Source organism: Natator depressus, chromosome 23 (assembly GCF_965152275.1).
Source record: "Natator depressus isolate rNatDep1 chromosome 23, rNatDep2.hap1, whole genome shotgun sequence".
Classification (NCBI taxonomy): Eukaryota; Metazoa; Chordata; order Testudines; family Cheloniidae; genus Natator; species Natator depressus.
Genome location: NC_134256.1, coordinates 22,269,999 through 22,292,129, shown reverse-complemented (window position 1 = coordinate 22,292,129; position 22,131 = coordinate 22,269,999). Strand labels below are relative to the sequence as shown.

The window sequence follows — 22,131 nt, the reverse complement described above, 5'->3', positions numbered from 1 at the left end:
CTCCTGGGTTCTCACCTGGCTCTGGGAGAGGAGTTGGTTCTGGTGGGTTAAAGCAGGGGGGGCCGGGAGCCCGGACTCCTGGGTTCTCACCTGGCTCGGGGAGGGGAGTGGGGTCTGGTGAGTTAGAGCAGGGGGGGCCGGGAGCCCGGACTCCTGGGTTCTCACCTGGCTCTGGGAGAGGAGTTGGTTCTGGTGGGTTAAAGCAGGGGGGGCCGGGAGCCCGGACTCCTGGGTTCTCACCTGGCTCTGGGAGGGGAGTGGGGTCTGGTGGGTTAGAGCGGGGGGGGCCGGGAGCCCGGACTCCTGGGTTCTCATCTGGCTCTGGGAGGGGAGTGGGGTCTGGTGGGTTAGAGCGGGGGGGGCCGGGAGCCCGGACTCCTGGGTTCTCACCTGGCTCTGGGAGGGGAGTGGGGTCTGGTGGGTTAAAGCAGGGGGGGCCGGGAGCCCGGACTCCTGGGTTCTCACCTGGCTCTGGGAGGGGAGTGGGGTCTGGTGAGTTAGAGCAGGGGGGGCCGGGAGCCCGGACTCCTGGGTTCTCACCTGGCTCTGGGAGGGGAGTGGGGTCTGGTGGGTTAGAGCAGGGAGGGCCGGGAGCCCGGACTCCTGGGTTCTCACCTGGCTCTGGGAGGGGAGTGGGGTCTGGTGAGTTAGAGCAGGGGGGCCGGGAGCCCGGACTCCTGGGTTCTCACCTGGCTCTGGGAGGGGAGTGGGGTCTGGTGGGTTAAAGCATGGGGGGCCGGGAGCCCGGACTCCTGGGTTCTCACCTGGCTCTGGGAGGGGAGTGGGGTCTGGTGGGTTAGAGCAGGGGGGGGCTGGGAGCCAGGACGCCTGGGTTCTCACCTGGCTCTGGGAGAGGAGTTGGTTCTGGTGGGTTAAAGCAGGGGGGGCCGGGAGCCCGGACTCCTGGGTTCTCACTTGGCTCGGGGAGGGGAGTGGGGTCTGGTGGGTTAGAGGAGGGAGGGCCGGGAGCCCGGACTCCTGGGTTCTCTCCTGGCTCTGGGAGGGGAGTGGGGTCTGGTGAGTTAGAGCAGGGGGGGCCGGGAGCCCGGACTCCTGGGTTCTCACCTGGCTCTGGGAGGGGAGTGGGGTCTGGTGAGTTAGAGCAGGGGGGGCCGGGAGCCCGGACTCCTGGGTTCTCACCTGGCTCTGGGAGAGGAGTTGGTTCTGGTGGGTTAAAGCAGGGGGGGCCGGGAGCCCGGACTCCTGGGTTCTCTCCTGGCTCTGGGAGGGGAGTGGGGTCTGGTGAGTTAGAGCAGGGGGGGCCGGGAGCCCGGACTCCTGGGTTCTCACCTGGCTCTGGGAGGGGAGTGGGGTCTGGTGAGTTAGAGCAGGGGGGGCCGGGAGCCCGGACTCCTGGGTTCTCACCTGGCTCTGGGAGGGGAGTGGGGTCTGGTGAGTTAGAGCAGGGGGGGCCGGGAGCCCGGACTCCTGGGTTCTCACCTGGCTCTGGGAGAGGAGTTGGTTCTGGTGGGTTAAAGCAGGGGGGGCCGGGAGCCCGGACTCCTGGGTTCTCACTTGGCTCGGGGAGGGGAGTGGGGTCTGGTGGGTTAGAGGAGGGAGGGCCGGGAGCCCGGACTCCTGGGTTCTCTCCTGGCTCTGGGAGGGGAGTGGGGTCTGGTGAGTTAGAGCAGGGGGGGCCGGGAGCCCGGACTCCTGGGTTCTCACCTGGCTCTGGGAGAGGAGTTGGTTCTGGTGGGTTAAAGCAGGGGGGGCCGGGAGCCCGGACTCCTGGGTTCTCACCTGGCTCGGGGAGGGGAGTGGGGTCTGGTGGGTTAGAGGAGGGAGGGCCGGGAGCCCGGACTCCTGGGTTCTCTCCTGGCTCTGGGAGGGGAGTGGGGTCTGGTGAGTTAGAGCAGGGGGGGCCGGGAGCCCGGACTCCTGGGTTCTCACTTGGCTCGGGGAGGGGAGTGGGGTCTGGTGAGTTAGAGCGGGGGGGCCGGGAGCCCGGACTCCTGGGTTCTCACCTGGTTCTGGGAGGGGAGTGGGGTCTGGTGGGTTAGAGCAGGGGGGGGCCGGGAGCCTGGACTCCTGGGTTCTCACCTGGCTCTGGGAGAGGAGTTGGTTCTGGTGGGTTAGAGCAGGGGGGGGCCGGGAGCCCGGACTCCTGGGTTCTCACCTGGCTCTGGGAGGGGAGTGGGGTCTGGTGAGTTAGAGCAGGGGGGGCCGGGAGCCCGGACTCCTGGGTTCTCACCTGGCTCTGGGAGGGGAGTGGGGTCTGGTGGGTTAGAGCGGGGGGGGCCGGGAGCCCGGACTCCTGGGTTCTCACCTGGCTCTGGGAGGGGAGCGGGGTCTGGTGGGTTAGAGCAGGGAGGGCCGGGAGCCCGGACTCCTGGGTTCTCACCTGGCTCTGGGAGGGGAGTGGGGTCTGGTGGGTTAAAGCAGGGGGGGCCGGGAGCCCGGACTCCTGGGTTCTCACCTGGCTCTGGGAGGGGAGTGGGGTCTGGTGGGTTAGAGCGGGGAGGGCCGGGAGCCCGGACTCCTGGGTTCTCACCTGGCTCTGGGAGGGGAGTGGGGTCTGGTGGGTTAAAGCAGGGGGGACCGGGAGCCCGGACTCCTGGGTTCTCACCTGGCTCTGAGAGGGGAGTGGGGTCTGGTGGGTTAAAGCAGGGGGGGCCGGGAGCCCGGACTCCTGGGTTCTCACCTGGCTCTGAGAGGGGAGTGGGGTCTGGTGGGTTAAAGCAGGGGGGGCCGGGAGCCCGGACTCCTGGGTTCTCACCTGGCTCTGGGAGGGGAGTGGGGTCTGGTGGGTTAAAGCAGGGGGGACCGGGAGCCCGGACTCCTGGGTTCTCACCTGGCTCTGGGAGGGGAGTGGGGTCTGGTGGGTTAAAGCAGGGGGGGTCCGGGAGCCCGGACTCCTGGGTTCTCACCTGGCTCTGGGAGGAGAGTGGGGTCTGGTGGGTTAAAGTAGGGGGGGCCGGGAGCCCGGACTCCTGGGTTCTCACCTGGCTCTGGGAGGGGAGTGGGGTCTGGTGGGTTAAAGCAGGGGGGACCGGGAGCCCGGACTCCTGGGTTCTCACCTGGCTCTGGGAGGGGAGTGGGGTCTGGTGGGTTAGAGCAGGGGGGGGCCGGGAGCCCGGACTCCTGGGTTCTCACCTGGCTCTGGGAGGGGAGTGGGGTCTGGTGAGTTAGAGCAGGGGGGGCCGGGAGCCCGGACTCCTGGGTTCTCACCTGGCTCTGGGAGGGGAGTGGGGTCTGGTGGGTTAGAGCGGGGGGGGCCGGGAGCCCGGACTCCTGGGTTCTCACCTGGCTCTGGGAGGGGAGCGGGGTCTGTTGGGTTAGAGCAGGGAGGGCCGGGAGCCCGGACTCCTGGGTTCTCACCTGGCTCTGGGAGGGGAGTGGGGTCTGGTGGGTTAGAGCAGGGAGGGCCGGGAGCCCGGACTCCTGGGTTCTCACCTGGCTCTGGGAGGGGAGTGGGGTCTGGTGGGTTAAAGCAGGGGGGACCGGGAGCCCGGACTCCTGGGTTCTCACCTGGCTCTGGGAGGGGAGTGGGGTCTGGTGGGTTAAAGCAGGGGGGGCCGGGAGCCCGGACTCCTGGGTTCTCACCTGGCTCTGGGAGGGGAGTGGGGTCTGGTGGGTTAGAGCGGGGAGGGCCGGGAGCCCGGACTCCTGGGTTCTCACCTGGCTCTGGGAGGGGAGTGGGGTCTGGTGGGTTAAAGCAGGGGGGACCGGGAGCCCGGACTCCTGGGTTCTCACCTGGCTCTGAGAGGGGAGTGGGGTCTGGTGGGTTAAAGCAGGGGGGGCCGGGAGCCCGGACTCCTGGGTTCTCACCTGGCTCTGGGAGGGGAGTGGGGTCTGGTGAGTTAGAGCAGGGGGGGCCGGGAGCCCGGACTCCTGGGTTCTCACCTGGCTCTGGGAGGGGAGTGGGGTCTGGTGGGTTAGAGCGGGGGGGGCCGGGAGCCCGGACTCCTGGGTTCTCACCTGGCTCTGGGAGGGGAGTGGGGTCTGGTGAGTTAGAGCAGGGGGGGCCGGGAGCCCGGACTCCTGGGTTCTCACCTGGCTCTGGGAGGGGAGTGGGGTCTGGTGGGTTAGAGCAGGGAGGGCCGGGAGCCCGGACTCCTGGGTTCTCACCTGGCTCTGTGAGGGGAGTGGGGTCTGGTGGGTTAAAGCAGGGGGGACCGGGAGCCCGGACTCCTGGGTTCTCACCTGGCTCTGGGAGGGGAGTGGGGTCTGGTGGGTTAAAGCAGGGGGGGCCGGGAGCCCGGAATCCTGGGTTCTCACCTGGCTCTGGGAGGGGAGTGGGGTCTGGTGAGTTAGAGCAGGGGGGGCCGGGAGCCCGGACTCCTGGGTTCTCACCTGGCTCTGGGAGGGGAGTGGGGTCTGGTGGGTTAAAGCAGGGGGGGCCGGGAGCCCGGACTCCTGGGTTCTCACCTGGCTCTGGGAGGGGAGTGGGGTCTGGTGGGTTAGAGCCGGGGGGGCCAGGAGCCCGGACTCCTGGGTTCTCACCTGGCTCTGGGAGGGGAGTGGGGTCTGGTGAGTTAGAGCAGGGGGGGCCGGGAGCCCGGACTCCTGGGTTCTCACCTGGCTCTGGGAGGGGAGTGGGGTCTGGTGGGTTAGAGCAGGGAGGGCCGGGAGCCCGGACTCCTGGGTTCTCACCTGGCTCTGGGAGGGGAGTGGGGTCTGGTGGGTTAGAGCAGGGAGGGCCGGGAGCCCGGACTCCTGGGTTCTCACCTGGCTCTGGGAGGGGAGTGGGGTCTGGTGGGTTAAAGCAGGGGGGGCCGGGAGCCCGGAATCCTGGGTTCTCACCTGGCTCTGGGAGGGGAGTGGGGTCTGGTGAGTTAGAGCAGGGGGGGGCCGGGAGCCCGGACTCCTGGGTTCTCACCTGGCTCTGGGAGGGGAGTGGGGTCTGGTGAGTTAGAGCAGGGGGGGCTGGGAGCCCGGACTCCTGGGTTCTCACCTGGCTCTGGGAGGGGAGTGTGGTCTGGTGGGTTAGAGCAGGGAGGGCCGGGAGCCCGGACTCCTGGGTTCTCACCTGGCTCTGGGAGGGGAGTGGGGTCTGGTGAGTTAGAGCAGGGGGGGCCGGGAGCCCGGACTCCTGGGTTCTCACCTGGCTCTGGGAGAGGAGTTGGTTCTGGTGGGTTAAAGCAGGGGGGGGCCGGGAGCCCGGACTCCTGGGTTCTCACCTGGCTCGGGGAGGGGAGTGGGGTCTGGTGGGTTAGAGGAGGGAGGGCCGGGAGCCCGGACTCCTGGGTTCTCTCCTGGCTCTGGGAGGGGAGTGGGGTCTGGTGAGTTAGAGCAGGGGGGGCCGGGAGCCCGGACTCCTGGGTTCTCACTTGGCTCGGGGAGGGGAGTGGGGTCTGGTGAGTTAGAGCAGGGGGGGCCGGGAGCCCGGACTCCTGGGTTCTCACCTGGCTCTGGGAGGGGAGTGGGGTCTGGTGGGTTAGAGCAGGGGGGGGGCCGGGAGCCCGGACTCCTGGGTTCTCACCTGGCTCTGGGAGAGGAGTTGGTTCTGGTGGGTTAGAGCAGGGGGGGGCCGGGAGCCCGGACTCCTGGGTTCTCACCTGGCTCTGGGAGGGGAGTGGGGTCTGGTGGGTTAGAGCGGGGGGGGGCTGGGAGCCCGGACTCCTGGGTTCTCACCTGGCTCTGGGAGGGGAGCGGGGTCTGTTGGGTTAGAGCAGGGAGGGCCGGGAGCCCGGACTCCTGGGTTCTCACCTGGCTCTGGGAGGGGAGTGGGGTCTGGTGGGTTAGAGCAGGGAGGGCCGGGAGCCCGGACTCCTGGGTTCTCACCTGGCTCTGGGAGGGGAGTGGGGTCTGGTGGGTTAAAGCAGGGGGGACCGGGAGCCCGGACTCCTGGGTTCTCACCTGGCTCTGGGAGGGGAGTGGGGTCTGGTGGGTTAAAGCAGGGGGGACCGGGAGCCCGGACTCCTGGGTTCTCACCTGGCTCTGGGAGGGGAGTGGGGTCTGGTGGGTTAAAGCAGGGGGGGCCGGGAGCCCAGACTCCTGGGTTCTCACCTGGCTCTGGGAGGGGAGTGGGGTCTGGTGGGTTAGAGCGGGGAGGGCCGGGAGCCCGGACTCCTGGGTTCTCACCTGGCTCTGGGAGGGGAGTGGGGTCTGGTGGGTTAAAGCAGGGGGGACCGGGAGCCCGGACTCCTGGGTTCTCACCTGGCTCTGAGAGGGGAGTGGGGTCTGGTGGGTTAGAGCAGGGAGGGCCGGGAGCCCGGACTCCTGGGTTCTCACCTGGCTCTGAGAGGGGAGTGGGGTCTGGTGGGTTAAAGCAGGGGGGACCGGGAGCCCGGACTCCTGGGTTCTCACCTGGCTCTGGGAGGGGAGTGGGGTCTGGTGGGTTAGAGCGGGGAGGGCCGGGAGCCCGGACTCCTGGGTTCTCACCTGGCTCTGGGAGGGGAGTGGGGTCTGGTGGGTTAAAGCAGGGGGGACCGGGAGCCCGGACTCCTGGGTTCTCACCTGGCTCTGGGAGGGGAGTGGGGTCTGGTGAGTTAGAGCAGGGGGGGGCCGGGAGCCCGGACTCCTGGGTTCTCACCTGGCTCTGGGAGGGGAGTGGGGTCTGGTGAGTTAGAGCAGGGGGGGCCGGGAGCCCGGACTCCTGGGTTCTCACCTGGCTCTGGGAGGGGAGTGGGGTCTGGTGGGTTAGAGCAGGGAGGGCCGGGAGCCCGGACTCCTGGGTTCTCACCTGGCTCTGGGAGGGGAGTGGGGTCTGGTGAGTTAGAGCAGGGGGGGCCGGGAGCCCGGACTCCTGGGTTCTCACCTGGCTCTGGGAGAGGAGTTGGTTCTGGTGGGTTAAAGCAGGGGGGGCCGGGAGCCCGGACTCCTGGGTTCTCACCTGGCTCGGGGAGGGGAGTGGGGTCTGGTGGGTTAGAGGAGGGAGGGCCGGGAGCCCGGACTCCTGGGTTCTCTCCTGGCTCTGGGAGGGGAGTGGGGTCTGGTGAGTTAGAGCAGGGGGGGCCGGGAGCCCGGACTCCTGGGTTCTCACTTGGCTCGGGGAGGGGAGTGGGGTCTGGTGAGTTAGAGCAGGGGGGGCCGGGAGCCCGGACTCCTGGGTTCTCACCTGGCTCTGGGAGGGGAGTGGGGTCTGGTGGGTTAGAGCAGGGGGGGGCCGGGAGCCCGGACTCCTGGGTTCTCACCTGGCTCTGGGAGAGGAGTTGGTTCTGGTGGGTTAAAACAGGGGGGGCCGGGAGCCCGGACTCCTGGGTTCTCACCTGGCTCTGGGAGGGGAGTGGGGTCTGGTGGGTTAGAGCGGGGGGGGCCGGGAGCCCGGACTCCTGGGTTCTCACCTGGCTCTGGGAGGGGAGTGGGGTCTGGTGGGTTAAAGCGGGGGGGCCGGGAGCCCGGACTCCTGGGTTCTCACCTGGCTCTGGGAGGGGAGTGGGGTCTGGTGAGTTAGAGCAGGGGGGCCGGGAGCCCGGACTCCTGGGTTCTCACCTGGCTCTGGGAGGGGAGTGGGGTCTGGTGTGTTAAAGCATGGGGGGCCGGGAGCCCGGACTCCTGGGTTCTCACCTGGCTCTGGGAGGGGAGTGGGGTCTGGTGGGTTAAAGCAGGGGGGGGCTGGGAGCCAGGACGCCTGGGTTCTCACCTGGCTCTAGCAGTCAGCCTTTCCCCTCCCCCCGCAGACAGCGTACACCATCCCCATCTTGGCTTTTGCATTCGTCTGTCACCCAGAGGTGCTGCCCATCTACACAGAGCTACGCAGGTGAGGGGCGGGACGGGGAAAGGGGTGGGTGGGTGGGTGGCCGGGGGAGGGCACGGCCAGGTGGGTTCAGGGAGATCAAGTCACTAACGCTGTTATTGGCACTCAGGGGGCGAGGAGTCCGGACTCCTGGCTTCTCTCCCTGGCTCTGGGAGGGGAGTGGGGTCTGGTAGCGGGCCTGGGAGCCCGGACTCCTGGGTTCTCTCCCTGGCGATGGGAGGGGAGTGGGGTCTGGTAGCAGGGCTGGGGGCCCGGACTCCTGGGTTCTCTACCTGGCTGTGAGAGGAGAGTGGGCTCCAGTATGGGACCTGGGAGCCCGGACTCCTGCGTTCTCTCCCCGGCTCTGGAGGGGGAGTGGGCTCCAGTAGGGGGCCTGGGAGTCCGGACTCCTGGGTTCTCTCCCTGGCTCTGGGAAGGGAGTGGGCTCCAGTAGGGGGCCTGGGAGTCCGGACTCCTGGGTTCTCTCCCAGGCTCTCTGAGGGGAGTGGGGTCTGGTAGCGGGGCTGGGAGCCCGGACTCCTGGCTTCTCTCCCTGGCTCTGGGAGGGGAGTGGGGTCTGGTAGGGGACCTGGGAGCCCGGATTCCTGGGTTCTCTCCCTGGCTCTGGGAGGGGAGTGGGCTCCAGTAGGGAGCCTGGGAGCCCGGACTCCTGGGTTCTCCCCAGCCAGCCCCCGGGGCAGGGCGGCGTTTGACCCATCTGTCCACTGCCAGGGCCTCGAAGCGGCGCATGCAGAATGTGGCGAATGTCTCCATCCTGGCCATGTTCGTCATGTACCTGCTGACGGCCATCTTCGGCTACCTCACCTTCTACGGTAAGGCAGCGCGGGGCTGGGCCCCCAGCAGGGGGCGGCAGGGTCCCTTCCCAGGGCCCGGCTCCCGCTGCACTGACCCCATCAGTGCCCCCTAGCGCCCCCTCTGCCCAGCCATTTCCTCTGCAACCCCACCGCTACGGCTGCGTGTCCCTCCCCGATCCTCCACCCCTCACCCTGTCCTGCGCGGGGCCCGGCTGGGCTCCCAGCTAACGGCCGGCCCCCCGGCCCTTCCGTCTCCCGCAGGGAACGTCGAGTCGGAAATGCTGCATACGTACAGTGAGGTGGATCCCCTGGACCGGCTCATCCTCTGCGTCCGACTGGCTGTGCTGATGGCCGTCACGCTGACGGTGCCCGTGGTGCTCTTCCCGGTATGTCTCCCGGCTGCCCCGCTCCAGAGGTGGCTGCATCTCGGCGCTGGGCAAGCTGTCTTGGTGTGGCGTTATGTGCGGCTGTTCCCCAGCTGCCCCGCCCCAGAGGTGGCTGCATCTCAGCATTGGCTGAGCCGTCCCCATTCAGCATTATGTGTGGCTGTTCCCCAGCGGCTCCGCCACAGAGGTGGTTTCATCTCGGCACCGGGTGAGCTGTCTTGGTGTGGCGTTATGTGCGGCTGTTCCGTGGCTGCCCCGCCCCAGAGGTGGCTGCATCTTGGCCCTGGGCAAGCTGTCCTGGTATGGCGTTGTGTGTGGCATTTCCCCTGCTGCCCTGCCACAGAGGTGGCTGCATCTCAGCATTGGCCGAGCCGTCCCTGTTCAGCGTTACGTGTGGATGTTCCCTGGCTGCTCCGCCCCAGAGATGGCTGCATCTCAGCACTGGGTGACCCACTGCCATATCCCTGACCTCTTTCCTTGTCTCCTCCCAGATCCGCAGAGCCATCCAGCAGCTACTCTTCCATGGGAAGGATTTTAGCTGGATTCGACATGTGAGCATCGCTATCGGCCTTCTGTTCGTTGTAAATCTCCTCGTCATCTTTGTCCCTAACATCCGGGATATCTTTGGAGTCATTGGTAAGTCCCTGGCTCCAAATGGGCTGGGGGTTGGCCCTCCAAGGCGAGCCGTCTCCATGCAGCGTTATGTGCGGCTGTTCTCCACTTGCCCCATCCCAGAGGTGGCTGCATCTCAGCGCCAGGCAAGCCCTCCCCGTGCGGCGTTACGTGCAGCAGCTCCTCAGCTGCCTCATCCCACCCCAGAGGTAGCTGCATCTCAGACCTCTCTCCTCTCTCCTCCCAGGCGCCACCTCCGCCCCCAGTCTCATCTTCATCCTCCCCAGCATCTTCTACCTCCGCATCGTTCCCAATGAAAAAGAACCGCTGAGATCCAGGCCAAAAATCCAGGTACCCACCGCTGGGGGGCGCAGTGCCCTGGGGAGTGGGGGGCGCCGTTCTGTGGCGAGCAGAGGGCTCGTTGGGGGGGGTGCCATGCTGTGGGGAGTGGGGGGCTTGGCGGGGGGGCAGTTCTGTGGGGTGGGGGCAGGGAGCTGGGCTGTACTTGGGGGGGGTCTCACCTTCTGCTCCCCCTCTGCCCCCCAGGCCGCCTGTTTTGCTGCCCTCGGCTTCATCTTCATGGTGATGAGTCTCAGCTTCATCGTGGCTGACTGGGTGACGACCGGCCGGAGCAGAGGCGGGGGGCACTGACCCGCCCCCCCATCCCCCGGCACAGACACATGGACCCCACTGGGCCAGCTCGGGGGGCCCAGACGTCACTGGGGCAAGGGCACCACCACCTCCCACTGGCTCTCGCTCCGCTGCAGCCATGGCAACGCTGAGACCAGTGCTAGGGCCCGCCCATTGGCCAACTGTGTCACCATGGCAACGCTACAGACCCTGGCAGCAACTGGTGTCCATGGGAACAGCGCCAGTGCTCTTCCATCGACTGTTACCGTGGCAATGCTACAGCTCCTGGTTTCCATGGAAATGGCGCGAAGGCCCTTCCATCGGCCACCTGTTACCGCGGCAACGCTACAGCTCCTGGCAGCGACTGGTGTCCATGGGAATGGTGCCAAGGTCCTTCCATCGGTCGACTGTTACCGCGGCAACGCTGCAGCTCCTGGCAGTGACTGGTTTCCATGGGAATGGCGCTAAGGCCCTCCTATTTGCGCCCTGTAGTCATGGCAGCCTCCCATTTCCATGGGACAAAGGTCCTGATTGGGCCATTGGTGCCATGGCAATGGCAGGTTCCCCACGACTACTGAGTCCCCTGACTACAGCGCAACCAGCTTCTCCTTAGCTCCCTGTCGCCGTGGCAACGTGGCAGGTCCCCAGGGGAACAACACCAGGCCTTTGTTGCCGTGATAACGCTTTGGTTACTGCTGGAGTGGGTGGGTGGGGGATCCCATAGCAACAGTTCCCTCCAGACAATGCCTCCCACCTCTTTGGTTCCCATGGAGACAGGAACACCCCCTCTCCCCCGCTTGTACTCATTCCCTGGCGTCAGTCGAAGAGGGACTGTGAATCTGACTGTGCCAGGGCGGGGGCCGGGTGAGTCCATGGTGCTCCCTGGACGACAATCTAATTTATTGCTCTTATTTAATTTGGAGCCAGCAGCCAGACCAAAGAGCGATGCCGGTCTCACTGTTGGGGCTAGTATCGTGACACCCCCCCCCAGGATTCCTGGGTCCCTTCCCCGGCTCCAGGAGGGGAGTGAGGTCCAGTGGTTATAGCTGGGGGGGAGGGGCTGGGAGCCAGGACTCCTGGGTCCTATCCCCAGCGACGGGGCCGCAGACCGTCCACTTTTTGTGCCTCAGTTTCCCCACCAGGAGATAGGGGCGTGTTCCCATCCTGCTGAGGATTAACCCTCGAGCGTCTGGATTCTCCAGGGCTGGAGGAGATGCTGTTACTGTTACAGCAATGGGGGAGGTAGGGGTGAGCGTCCCATGGAGCCTCAGGACTCCTGGGTTCTTCCCGGGACGCCTGGCTTCCTGAGCGGGGCTGGGGGGAGAGAAAGACATGCGCCTTCAGGCCTGTTTTCCGCCTGGGACAGGTCCCAATTGCAGAATTCACCCCACATCAGCACCCTCCCCCCACCACATGGGAGGTGTCGGGGCGGACGTTTATCGAACCCTGGGTCTCCTTTCTTTTTTCAAACTACCTCACCACCCAGAGACAGGCCCAGGGTCACTAACGCTGCTCGCCCCAGCCCCTTCAGAGAGCAAAGGGTTAAGGACGGGGCTGTCAGGGGGGGGCACCCCCCTGATCACGGGGTGGGAGGCAATCCGGGTACAGGCGCCCCCTCGGAGCCTGAGAACGCTCCGTCTGCCCTGTCGAGAAAGCCCGGGGCCTCCGCTTCCTCCTCCAGAAACGGCTAGATCTCACCCCAACGGCTCCTTCTCCCCTCTAAAAAAATCCTCGTGCCTACATGTTTTCCTCCAGAAACCGCTAGTTCCCACCCCGGCGCCTCCATCTCCCCCCTAGAAAAATCCCAACACCTCTGCTTCCGCCTCCAGAGATCTCTAGATCCCGCTCCAGCGCCTCCGTCTCTCCTCTAGAAAAGTCCTGGGATCTCCATGTCCTTCTCCAGGAACCTTTCGATCTCGCCCCAGTGCCTCCACTTCCTCTCTAGAAAAACCCCGATGCCCCCACTTGCTCCTCCAGAGAGCTCTAGATCTTGCCCTGATGCCGCCATCTCCCTTCTAGAAAAATCCCTTATGCCTACATGTTTTCATCCAGAAACCTCTAGATCCCACCCTGATGGCTCCATCTCTGCTCTAGAAAACCCCGGGGTCTTTGCGTCCTCCTCCAGCGATCTCTAGATCCCCCCCTGATGGCTCCACTTCCCTTCTAGACAAGCCCCAATGCCCTCACCCGCAGCAGAGCTCCTCCACCACAGCAGCCTTAGCACTTAATGCCTCTTCAGCCCAGTGCCTTAACACCCCCCTGGCCTCTGGTGCAGCCCCCTCCCCTCAAAGTAGCCATCTCCTGCCCCCAAATTCTACCCCAACCCTGGCCATTCTGCCCCGCCGTGGCCCACTTGCCCCCCTGCCCCGACACAGCAGTTTTATTGGCAGAAAGGGGCCCTATAGAGAATCGGGACTCCTGGGTTCTCTCCCTGGCTCTGGGAGGGCAGTGGGGTCTAGTGCTGAGAGCTGGGAGCTAGGACTCCTGCTCTAACCACTCCAATATTCCCTTTCTCCAGGGACAGGTTCCCTGGAGCCGAAGGAAACTGACATTCTGCCAGCCAGGCGGGGAACACCCCCCTGCCCACCCCCCAAAAATTTGGCGACCATGCAACCAACTCAGAGCGACTGATCTCTTTTATTGGGCCCACAGCTGGGGAAAGAGACAAGTTTCCGAACTTCTGCAGAGCTCATGTCCCTCCCCTGGGAGTCGGGCCGGTAAAAGAGATTACGTCCCCCACCTTGGCTGTGTCACGTCCAGACAACGCCGCCAACCCCCCACCAAAAAAATGTCTTTTTCCGGAAGGAGAAACAAAAAAAAGACCATTTGTAAAGCGGGATTTTTGCCCCCCATCCGAGGGTCTGAAAACTTGGCTTTTCCCCCTTACTAACTCTCAGGACGTTTTCCAAACCATCGGGTTTCCTTTTCGGGGCCCGGCATTGCCTGGGGCTCGGGGACGCTGGTAGAAGCATCCTGGGTTCAGATTCTGGGGTGGATGGGTTCCAGGCCTGGTTAATTCAGGGCTGGCCTGGACGGGATAATCACACTGGGGCTGGCTCCCCCACACTGAAAACCGTCATCCCGCCAGCCCCTAAAGTCGGCGTCTCGGTCTATTGATCCTGCCTGGATTCACGTGACTCCAGATGCCCGAGGCTTTACGGAGATAAAAGGGCCCCTTGAAGCAGCTTTTCGGTCAGCACATCTGGCCCGATCCTGTCCCCAGTGCGAGTGACAAAGCCAAAAGACCCCCCTGCTCCCCATTGCAGCAGGGGTTCCCCACCCCCATGGCTGGAGGGGGGGGGGCGATGCTGTGGGGAGGGGCACCGCAATGTGAAAGCGATGCAGGGAGCTGGTGGCTTTTGTAGGGTAGCTCTGGGTTTCAATAAATAGCAACCAGACTTTCCCCCCTGCTTGAGCTGTCTGTGTGTGTGGGTCAGAGGGAAGGGGGGTGGGGGAGTGTGACATGCTGGGAGGGGGCAACTTGGGGGTCTACGAGGGGAGGGGGAGGCAGGGAAGGGAGGTTGGGAGTTGTGTGAGCGCGGAGGAGAGGTGTTGGGGGGGGTTGCAGGGCAGATACAAAGGGGAGGGGAAGGGGGGAGCAGAGGGCAGGGCAGGGGGGTTGGGGCAGGGCCCTACTGTACGTTACCCACCAGAGAGAGGCAGCTGGAGCCAGTCCCCCAAACAGCCCCTCCCCAACAGCACAGCTAGGCTCCCCTCCTCTGACTTGGGGGGGGGGATCCCCACAACCTCAAAGGTGTGTCATACTCAGAAAATGCCCCCCCACGCACCCCCAAACGGCTGCATAGGAACCACAAACCATGCCCCAGGCGGATGCAACTTTGCCTGAGTCTGCCGAGAGCCTGAGCCCATTGCTCAGAGAGGCAGGCCAGTCCCAACCGTCACCGGGTTTTCCCTCCCCGCCCCAGCTCTGCCGGTGCCCCTAACTCCCAGCCCTGGCTGGGGCCCTTCGGAGAGCCCAACTTCCCCAGGCCCTGGCCGCTCAGCGTTGGTCGGTGGTTTCTTCTGCGCTTCCTGTTGAAAAAAGTCCCCGCAACGCGGAAGTTCCCTAGGTCGAGATCAGGGAGGGGAGAGACCCTGAGAACCCGCCGGGGGCTGGAGCCAGGAGCCAGCATGAGCCGGGGGTCCAGGCCAGGGGCGCGAGTGCAGCAGGAGAACATCCCCTCCCATCTCCTCCTGGATCATGAAAACCAGCAGGTGTTTGAGCTCCTGGGCCGGAAATGCACGGTGAGGACATGAGGCCCAGAGGATGCGGACAGCAGGGGGCTGCAGGTCGGGGGTGAGGGGCACCGGCAGGGCTGGGGTAGGGGGCTGTGGGTCGGGAGTGAGGGGCACCAGCAGATCTGGGGGTGCCCCAGGGCTGGGCTAGCGGGGGCTGCTGGTCGGGAAGCAGGGGCACCGGCAGAGCTGGGAGTGGGGAAGCACTGGGTCTGCAGGTCAGGAGTCGGGGGGACCAGCAGAGTTGGGGGGCAGCCTAGGACTGGGCTAACAGGGGGCTGCAGGTCAGGAGTGAGGGGCACCAGCAGATCTGGGGGTGCCCCAGGGCTGGGCTAGCAGGGGGCTGCAGGTCGGGAGTCAGGGGCACCAGCTCTTTCCTTGCTGTATCCCCCCCACCCCGCTCAGGAGGACATGGGGTGAGTGGCGCTGAGGGGGGCTGCGAGGGGCCCGGCGCAGTGATGCTGGGGAGCCCGGAGCCTCAGCCAACACCGGAAACCAAGACAGGAACTGCCAGCCCAGGGGGGGCCACGCTCAGGGCCGGCCGAGCCCTCCCCGCGCGGCGTTCTGTGATGCTGTTCCCCAGCCGCCCCAGAGCTGGCTGCATCTCAGCCGTGATCGCTCTGTAACTCGGTTGTCTCTCTGCCAGACCCTGGCCACGTCGGTGGCCCAGCTGTACTGGGCCCTGCCCCCCAACAGCCAGGTCTGGGGTAAGCAGGGCTGCGGGGTCCTGTGCCTGGTCAAGGACAACCCCCGGCGCTCCTACTTCATCCGCCTCTTCAATATTAAGGTGAGTCCTTGCCCTACCCTCGCGGCTCCCCATCCCTTCCCAGCACCGTCCAGAGAACCCAGGAGTCCTGGCTCCCAGCCCTCTCCACCCTGCTCTAACCACCAGACCGCACCCTCGCTCCCAGAGCCAGGGAGAGAACCCAGGAGTCCTGGCTCCAAGGCCCCCCCTGCTCTAACCCACTAGACCCCACACCTCTCCCAGAGCTGAGGAGAGAACCCAGGCATCCTGGCTCCCAGCGCCCCCTGCTGATGGGGCGTTTACTGGGGTTTCCCTTTCTCTTGCAGGAGAGGAGGCTGACATGGGAGATGGAGCTCTCCAGCCAGCTGGTCTATTCCGCCGTCACCCCCTATTTCCACACCTTCCCCGGGGACGTGAGTATCTGCCCCAGACAGGGCCGGGGTGGTGGTCGATCAGTGGGGCAGGGCTTCCAGACATAGCCCTGCCCCCAGAGACAACAGTTCAGAGACAGGGGGATGAAAAGAAGGAGAAAATTGAGGGCTACCAATAAGAAGTAAGGCTGGGAACTGGGATGCCTGGGTTCTCTCCCGACTCTGGGAGGGGAGCGGGATCTGGTGGTTAGAGCAGGGGGACTGGGAACCCGGATGCCTGGGTTCTCTCCCGACTCTGGGAGGGGAGCGGGATCTGGTGGTTAGAGCAGGGGCACTGGGAACCCGGACGCCTGGGTTCTCTCCCGACTCTGGGAGGGGAGCGGGATCTGGTGGTTAGAGCAGGGGGACTGGGAACCCGGATGCCTGGGTTCTCTCCCGACTCTGGGAGGGGAGCGGGGTCTGGTGGTTAGAGCAGGGGCACTGGGAACCCGGATGCCTGGGTTCTCTCCTGGCTCTGGGAGGGGAGCGGGGTCTGGTGGTTAGAGCAGGGGCACTGGGAACCCGGACGCCTGGGTTCTCTCCCGGCTCTGGTGGGGGCGTATCGCCCCCCCAGGACCAGTGAGGTGCCTTTTGCTCTCAGGAATGCCAGGCCGGGCTGAACTTTGCAGACGAGGCTGAGGCCCGCAACTTCTACACGCTGGTGCAGGAGAAGGTCCAGAAGCAACAGCAGAGGATGGGTATGTGGAGGGGTGGGGAGCCGGCGCCCCCTAGAGGGGACAGACCCCATGCCCCGTTCCCCGCCCCCCCTGAGCCAGCCCGGGCCAGGATCCTAGCGCTTGTTCTCCTCTTTCCTCAGAGAAACGGCAGCTCCCCCCGCCACCTCCCCCGGTCAATGAAGGTGAGTCCCCTTCTATCCCACTGTCCTTTGCAATTGGGGGGGAGGGGCAGGTTAGGGGTTGACCCCCCCCCCCCCCAGCTCTCCCACCAGCTGGGGTCGGGGGGGGAGCTGGTGACATGGGTCTGACCGCGGCTTTTTGCCTCTTTTAGAGCGACGGGCGATGACGCTGCCCCGATCCCCGATGCCCGGAGGAGACATGAATGGTAAGCGGCTTGGAGGTGGGGGGTCTTGAAAGGGTTAATTGATCACCCTGACCCCCACAGCACGGAGCCCCGCAGTGCCCGGCCCTGACTGCCAGGGGACAGCGCCCCCTGCCCAACCCCCACCCCGCGCCCCGCAGCACAGTGCCCCCCAGCGCCCGGCCCCGTCTGCCAGGGGAGAGTGCCCCCTGCCAAGCCCCCCACCCCATCCCCCGCAGCACGGTGCTCCGCAGTGCCCGGCCCCGACTGCCAGGGGAGAGCACCCCCTGCCCAGCCCCCCACCCTGCCCCCCGCAGCACGGTGCCCCTCAGTGCCCAGCCCTGACTGCCACCGGAGAGTGCCCCCTGCCCAGCCCCCCATCCCGCCCCCCGCAGCACGGTGCCCCACAGCGCCCAGCCCCGACTACCAGGGGAGAGCGTCCCCTGCCCAGCCCCCCACCCCGCCCCCCGCAGCACGGTGCCCCTCAGTGCCCAGCCCTGACTGCCAGGGGAGAGCGCCCCCTGCCAAGCCCCCCACAGCCCCGTCTCTCTCTCCCACAGGTCCCAGCAAACAGCCGAATTCTCCCTCCTCCTCCTTGAACCTGATGACAATGGACATCCAGAACCCGGACATCACCTCGTCCCGGTACCGGGGGCTGCCGGTGCCCACAGCCACCGAGAAGAAGAAGGGCAAGAAAAAGATCTCCAAGGCCGACATCGGCGCCCCAAGCGGATTCAAGTGAGAGCTGGCATCAGTGGGGCAGGAATGGGGCTGGGGCCTGGCCCCTCTAGGGGACACCGTCTCCCATCTGGCCCAAGGGCAGGGGAACTGGCTGGCTCAGAGGGGCCGGGAATGGGGCGCGGGACCTGGCCCCTCTCGAGCTGGCTAATCTTTGTTCTCCCTCCAGGCACGTCACCCACATCGGCTGGGACCCCAACACTGGTTTTGATGTATGTAGCTTCAGAGACAGGGGTATGGTGGGGATCTGACCCTGGAGTCCCAGAGATCAGAAGGGCTCGTGGCGGGGGGGGCCGGGAAGGGGGCCAAGGACAGGTCGTGGGGTAAAGCTTTGGCGTTAGCAATGTCTGTGTATGGGGGGGAGGGTGGTTATCACTCGCGCTTGTGGCTACCAGGCGTGATGCGGTGTGCATGGCTGTTCCCCAGCTGCCCCGCCCCAGAGGTGGCTGCATCTTAGCATCAGGCGAGCCATCCCTATGCAGCGTTATGTGTAGCTGTTCCCCAGCTGCCCTGCTCTAGAGGTGGCTGAATCTCAGTGCCGGGCGAGCTATCTCCCTGGGGTGTTATGTGCAGCTGTTCCCCAGCTGCCATGCCCCAGAAGGAGCTGCAACTCAGTGCCCCATGGAGTGTTATGGGAGCAAATTTGGGGTTTCCTTGAGCCAGGACTGCCCAAGATACTGCCTCCCTGTGGCCCCCCACCTCCAGCGTTTTCCAAACTCATCTTGTTCTTCCAATGCACGTTTCCCCCCACCACCCCCCACCCACACACACAGCTGCTCGGGGAGTTGACAGTGCAGCTGTTATTGGCAGTGCGGTTGGCACGTGCCCACAGGAAAGGGGCAAGTCACAGCCAGCCAGAGGAGCTGCCAGAGCTACCGGGCATCTGGATGGTGCAAGGGGCAGGGGGCGGTCCCAGCGCCACAATGTTTTTTTGGACTCCAGATAGTGTGTTTTTCCTTAAAGCTCAACTAGAAATTAACACAGGCCCTGTGGCATACACAGCCAGGGGCTAGGTGATCTGGCCTGCAAAATTGGTTGCCGTCGGGCCAGGTTTTCCCCGGACCATCCCTTTTTTGCTGCAGCTGTGTTGGGAAATCTGGCCCATGCAGCCAGTTTCATGGGCTCTGGACGGCACAGGTTTTTTTCGGCTCTCAAAGCAGCGGCCCAATAATCTGGGCATGAGACCCCCAAGAGGATGGCTCGCATGGCACTGAGATGCAGCCGCCTCTGGGGTGGGGCAGCTGGGAACAGCATCATAAAACGCCACAGTGAAAGGCTCTCCTGGCACTGAGATGCAGTCATCTCTGGAGTGGGGTGCCTGGGAACAGCCCCATATAACGCCACATGGAGAAGGCTTGCCTGGTGCTGAGATGCAGCCAGCTCTGGGGTGGGGCAGCTGACGTAACCTCCCAATTGGATCCCTCCAGAACGCCCCCCAGCCGCTTGCTCTGCCCAGTGGGTCAGGATTTTAGGGGGTCAGTGTTAGTGGGTCCCCGAGGGCTGCTGGGGGAGTTAATTTAAGGCATGATCCATAAATCCCCCGTCCCTGGATTTCAGGGGTTGGAGCCTTGCTGCTCTGTCCATCTGGGCACCTGCAGCTGTGTGTGGGGGGAGCATGAATTTGGGGGGCATTCGCCTGGGGATTGAGCCGCCTTCCTCCATCTGTCTCTCTCCTAGGTGAATAACCTGGACCCCGACCTGAAGACGCTTTTCTCCCAGGCCGGGATCAGCGAGGCGCAGCTGACCGACGCAGAGACCTCCAAAGTCATCTACGATTTCATTGAAGGCCAGGGCGGGCTGGAGGCTGTGAAGGAGGAGCTGAGACGCCAGGGTGAGCTCTCCCTGTGCAGCGTTATGTGCAGCTGTTCTTCAGCTGCTCTGCCCCAGACGTGGCTGCATCTCAGTGCTGGGCGAGCTGTCCCTGTGCGGCATTATGTGAAGCTGTTCCCCAGCTGCGCTGACCCAGAGGCAGCTGCATGTCAGTCCCGTGCAAGCCTCCCCATGCAGCGATTTGGGATCCTCAGGGAACGGGGTGGGAGATGCGGGGGAAGAGCCTCATTACAGGCTGGGCTTTAATTGCAGTTCATTTCTCCCCACAGGTCCAGCACCTCCTCCGCCCCCCATGACGCGGTCCGGGCCCCTCCCTCCCCCACCCCCTGCCTCAGCGAGGGGCAGGTCTGGCCCGTTGCCCCCCATCCCAGGCGGCCCCCCACCTCCCTCATCTATGCCAAATAGGGGGCCGGTTCCCTCCCATCCCCCCAGGGGGCATCTGCCCCCTCCTCGTGGGCCCCTTCCCCCTGCCTCCCGGTCTGGTCCGCCCCCCCCTCCGCCTGCTGCTGGGGCAGCCCCCCCACCCCCACCTCCCCCGCCGCCCCCTCCGCCTCCAGTCTCTTCAGGGCCTTGTCCCCCTCCCCCACTTCCTTCAGGGGGGGTCAGCTCCCCAGGGAGCCAGCCTGCTCCCCCCCAAAAGGGGCGTGGGGCCTTGCTGGACCAGATCCGCCAAGGCATCCAGCTCAACAAGGTGAGCTGTGGGGCAGATGCGGGGCAGGGAGGGGGTGAGGATGAGGGAGGTAGGGGGCAGCGAGGAGGGGAGCTGGGGGCTGAGTGGGAGGCAAGGAGGAGACGAGGTGGCTGTGGGGTGAGGAATGAGGAGAGATGGGGGCTGAATGGGGGGCGGGCATGGAGGAGGTGAGGGCAGGGAGGAGGACGGAGGTGGCTGGGGGTCAGGAAGGGGGAGTTGGGGGCAGGGAAGAGGGGAGATGGGGGCTGAGTGGGGGGAAGGGATGGAGGAAGTGGGGGGAAGGGAGGGGAACAGGGTGGCTGGGGGGTGGGGAAGGGGGAGATGGGGGGGTTAGAGGAGTTGGGGGCAGGTGTGGGGTATGGAGGGGGTGACCGAGGGGAGCAGGGATGGGGAGGAGGGGAGTTAGAGCTGGCTTTGGGGGTGAGGGTGGGGTAAGGGGGCTTTGGTGGTGCCAGGGCAGTGGGTGGGTACAGGGGGTTGGTCTTGGGCTCCCTGGCAGCGCCAGGAGGGTGGGTGGGTACAGGGGGCCTGTGCTGGGGGTCCTGGTGGTACCAGGGGGGTGCAGAGGGTCTGTGCTGGGGGTCCTGGTGGTGCCAGGAGGGTGGGTGGGTGCAGGGGATGGTGCTGTGGGCCCTGACCCCCCTCCCCTGCATTGCAGACCCCCGAGATGCTGGACTCCCCGCCGCCCGCACAGAGCTCCGAGGGCCTGGTGGGGGCGCTCATGCACGTCATGCAGAAGCGGAGCAAAGTGATCCACTCCTCGGGTGAGTCGCCCCATCCCGCCTCGGCAGCGGTGGGAGTGGGTGCCATGCCCCTCCTCCCCTACCCCCTGCCCCCTCCGCCACTCACCCTCCTCTTCCTCCCACAGACGAAGGCGAGGACAACGGCGGGGATGAGGAGGATGATGACGAATGGGACGACTGAGCTCCGTCCCCAGCAAGAAAAGCTCCCCCCCTTCTGCACCCCCACCCACACTGGGTGCTGCACCCCAGTCCCCTGGGTGATCCCCCAGCCCACCTGGCCCCTTTGCAATAAAGACAGCTCTCTGCTTGACGTGCTGCCCCATCTTTTACCCAGAATTCCCCTCCCCAAGCCCCCAGCTTCCCCTATCTGCTCCCATCACCCCCTCGAAACCCAGGGCTTGGCAATACCCTGGTCTCCACTGACCTCTTTGGCATCAGAAACAACCCAACCGATCTCCTTCCAACTTGGCTCCATGTTTTGATCTCAGCCCGATTGAAAAAACAAGCCAAGTTGGAACCAAGCTGCCGATATGTGGGGCTCAAGAGCCCGGCGTGGGTCATCAACACAGATTTTGGGGTGGATTAAAACCCACTGGTCTGGGTCAACGTCTGAGTGACAGGATTAGAAGCCGGAGAGCTTGATCTGAGGCTGTGTCTACGCCCCATGTGCTATGGTGGTACAACTACAGAAGATTTAGTGTCGATGCTTTCAACGGCAAAGGAAGGGGTCTGTAGTTGATCCATCTCACCCATAGCTAGGTCGGCGGAAGAATTCTTAGTTGGGTCTACACCTGTGGGTTATGTCAGCTTGATGATGGTGCTCTGGGGGGTCGCGGGGGTGAATTTTGCACACCCCTGCGTGCCGTAGCTAGGTTGATCTCAATTTTGAGCGTAGACCGGAGCAGCCACTAGACTATGTCTTGTTATAATGGTGTGGTCGTCACCTGCAACTTAGAACTTGCTCGTGAGTTATGGCTTATTCATTTCAAGGCTTGGCAGAAATTGATTTTTATTTGTTTTTTTGATCGTTTCGACGGAGCAGAATTCGACTTTCATTTTTCAATCATTTCGATGGCTCGTATCACTGTTTATTTCGAAGGCGGGAAAAAATGCAGGTGCCGTGGGGGGGTCAGACAATAACTACTTCATGACTGCAGAGGTTGCGTTCAAAAAGCGAACGCTTTAAAACACAATGTCTCTTCAAGATAGACAAAGTCAATAGCCCCAGTTCAAACTCAAACATGGTCTCAAGCAGCAATTTGTTTTACGTGGCCTTGCTCTCAGTTTAGACAGTTATTAATGGAAACGCTTTTTCTGGGTTTCCGTCTGCGGGGAACTGGACGTCGCCCGGAATTTACCAATCAAAAGCGAATCTTTCCAAGCCTATCAATTTTGATTTGGTTAATGGGGTTTTATGTCCCCGTTGCTTTACTCTTAAGGGTCTCGCCGCAGCTCGGAACAGGACGAGCAAGCCGGAGCTGGAGAACGTTCTCTTGCCTCTTCAATGAACGTTACCCGCCGCAGCCTGAGCCAGTCCAAGCGATTGTTACCCCTTCCCCGGCCCTGTCATTGGTACCTAGGTGACGCCAACCCTCCCGGCCTTGACGCTGGCGCCTGGGTGACGCCAACCCTTCCAGCA

At 64.6% G+C, this 22,131-nt stretch overlaps 2 protein-coding genes across 5 annotated transcripts in view; both read left to right on the top strand.

The window, feature by feature from the left end:
- SLC38A5 (solute carrier family 38 member 5) overlaps nt 1-13,454 on the top strand; it is a 32,710-nt gene extending 19,256 nt beyond the window's left edge. For all 4 annotated transcript variants that reach the window (XM_074937716.1, XM_074937715.1, XM_074937712.1 and 1 more), the window contains 6 exons: nt 7,563-7,642; nt 8,351-8,451; nt 8,695-8,819; nt 9,311-9,455; nt 9,679-9,782; nt 9,978-13,454. In XM_074937716.1, the coding sequence (XP_074793817.1) occupies nt 7,563-7,642; nt 8,351-8,451; nt 8,695-8,819; nt 9,311-9,455; nt 9,679-9,782; nt 9,978-10,082 (660 nt within the window). In that variant the 3' untranslated portion in view covers nt 10,083-13,454. The remainder of the gene's footprint in view (nt 1-7,562; nt 7,643-8,350; nt 8,452-8,694; nt 8,820-9,310; nt 9,456-9,678; nt 9,783-9,977) is intronic.
- A 369-nt stretch (nt 13,455-13,823) lies between these two features.
- On the top strand, nt 13,824-20,715 carry WAS (WASP actin nucleation promoting factor). The gene is made up of 12 exons (XM_074937270.1): nt 13,824-14,306; nt 14,944-15,084; nt 15,369-15,455; nt 16,054-16,150; nt 16,270-16,311; nt 16,461-16,514; nt 17,051-17,228; nt 17,398-17,440; nt 18,906-19,059; nt 19,328-19,749; nt 20,408-20,513; nt 20,618-20,715. The coding sequence occupies exons 1-12, from the start codon at nt 14,193-14,195 to the stop codon at nt 20,671-20,673; spliced, it is 1,494 nt and encodes a 497-aa protein (XP_074793371.1). The 5' UTR covers nt 13,824-14,192; the 3' UTR covers nt 20,674-20,715.
- Nucleotides 20,716-22,131: the final 1,416 nt, after the last annotated feature.

Bases quoted from the DNA above. Each gene is read 5' to 3' on its own strand.
- WAS (XM_074937270.1), top strand. From the start codon at position 14,193: ATGAGCCGGGGGTCCAGGCCAGGGGCGCGAGTGCAGCAGGAGAACATC. The intron at 17,441-18,905 runs GTATGTAGCTTC...TCTCTCTCCTAG, and splicing joins ACCCCAACACTGGTTTTGAT to GTGAATAACCTGGACCCCGA. The intron at 19,750-20,407 runs GTGAGCTGTGGG...CCTGCATTGCAG, and splicing joins AAGGCATCCAGCTCAACAAG to ACCCCCGAGATGCTGGACTC.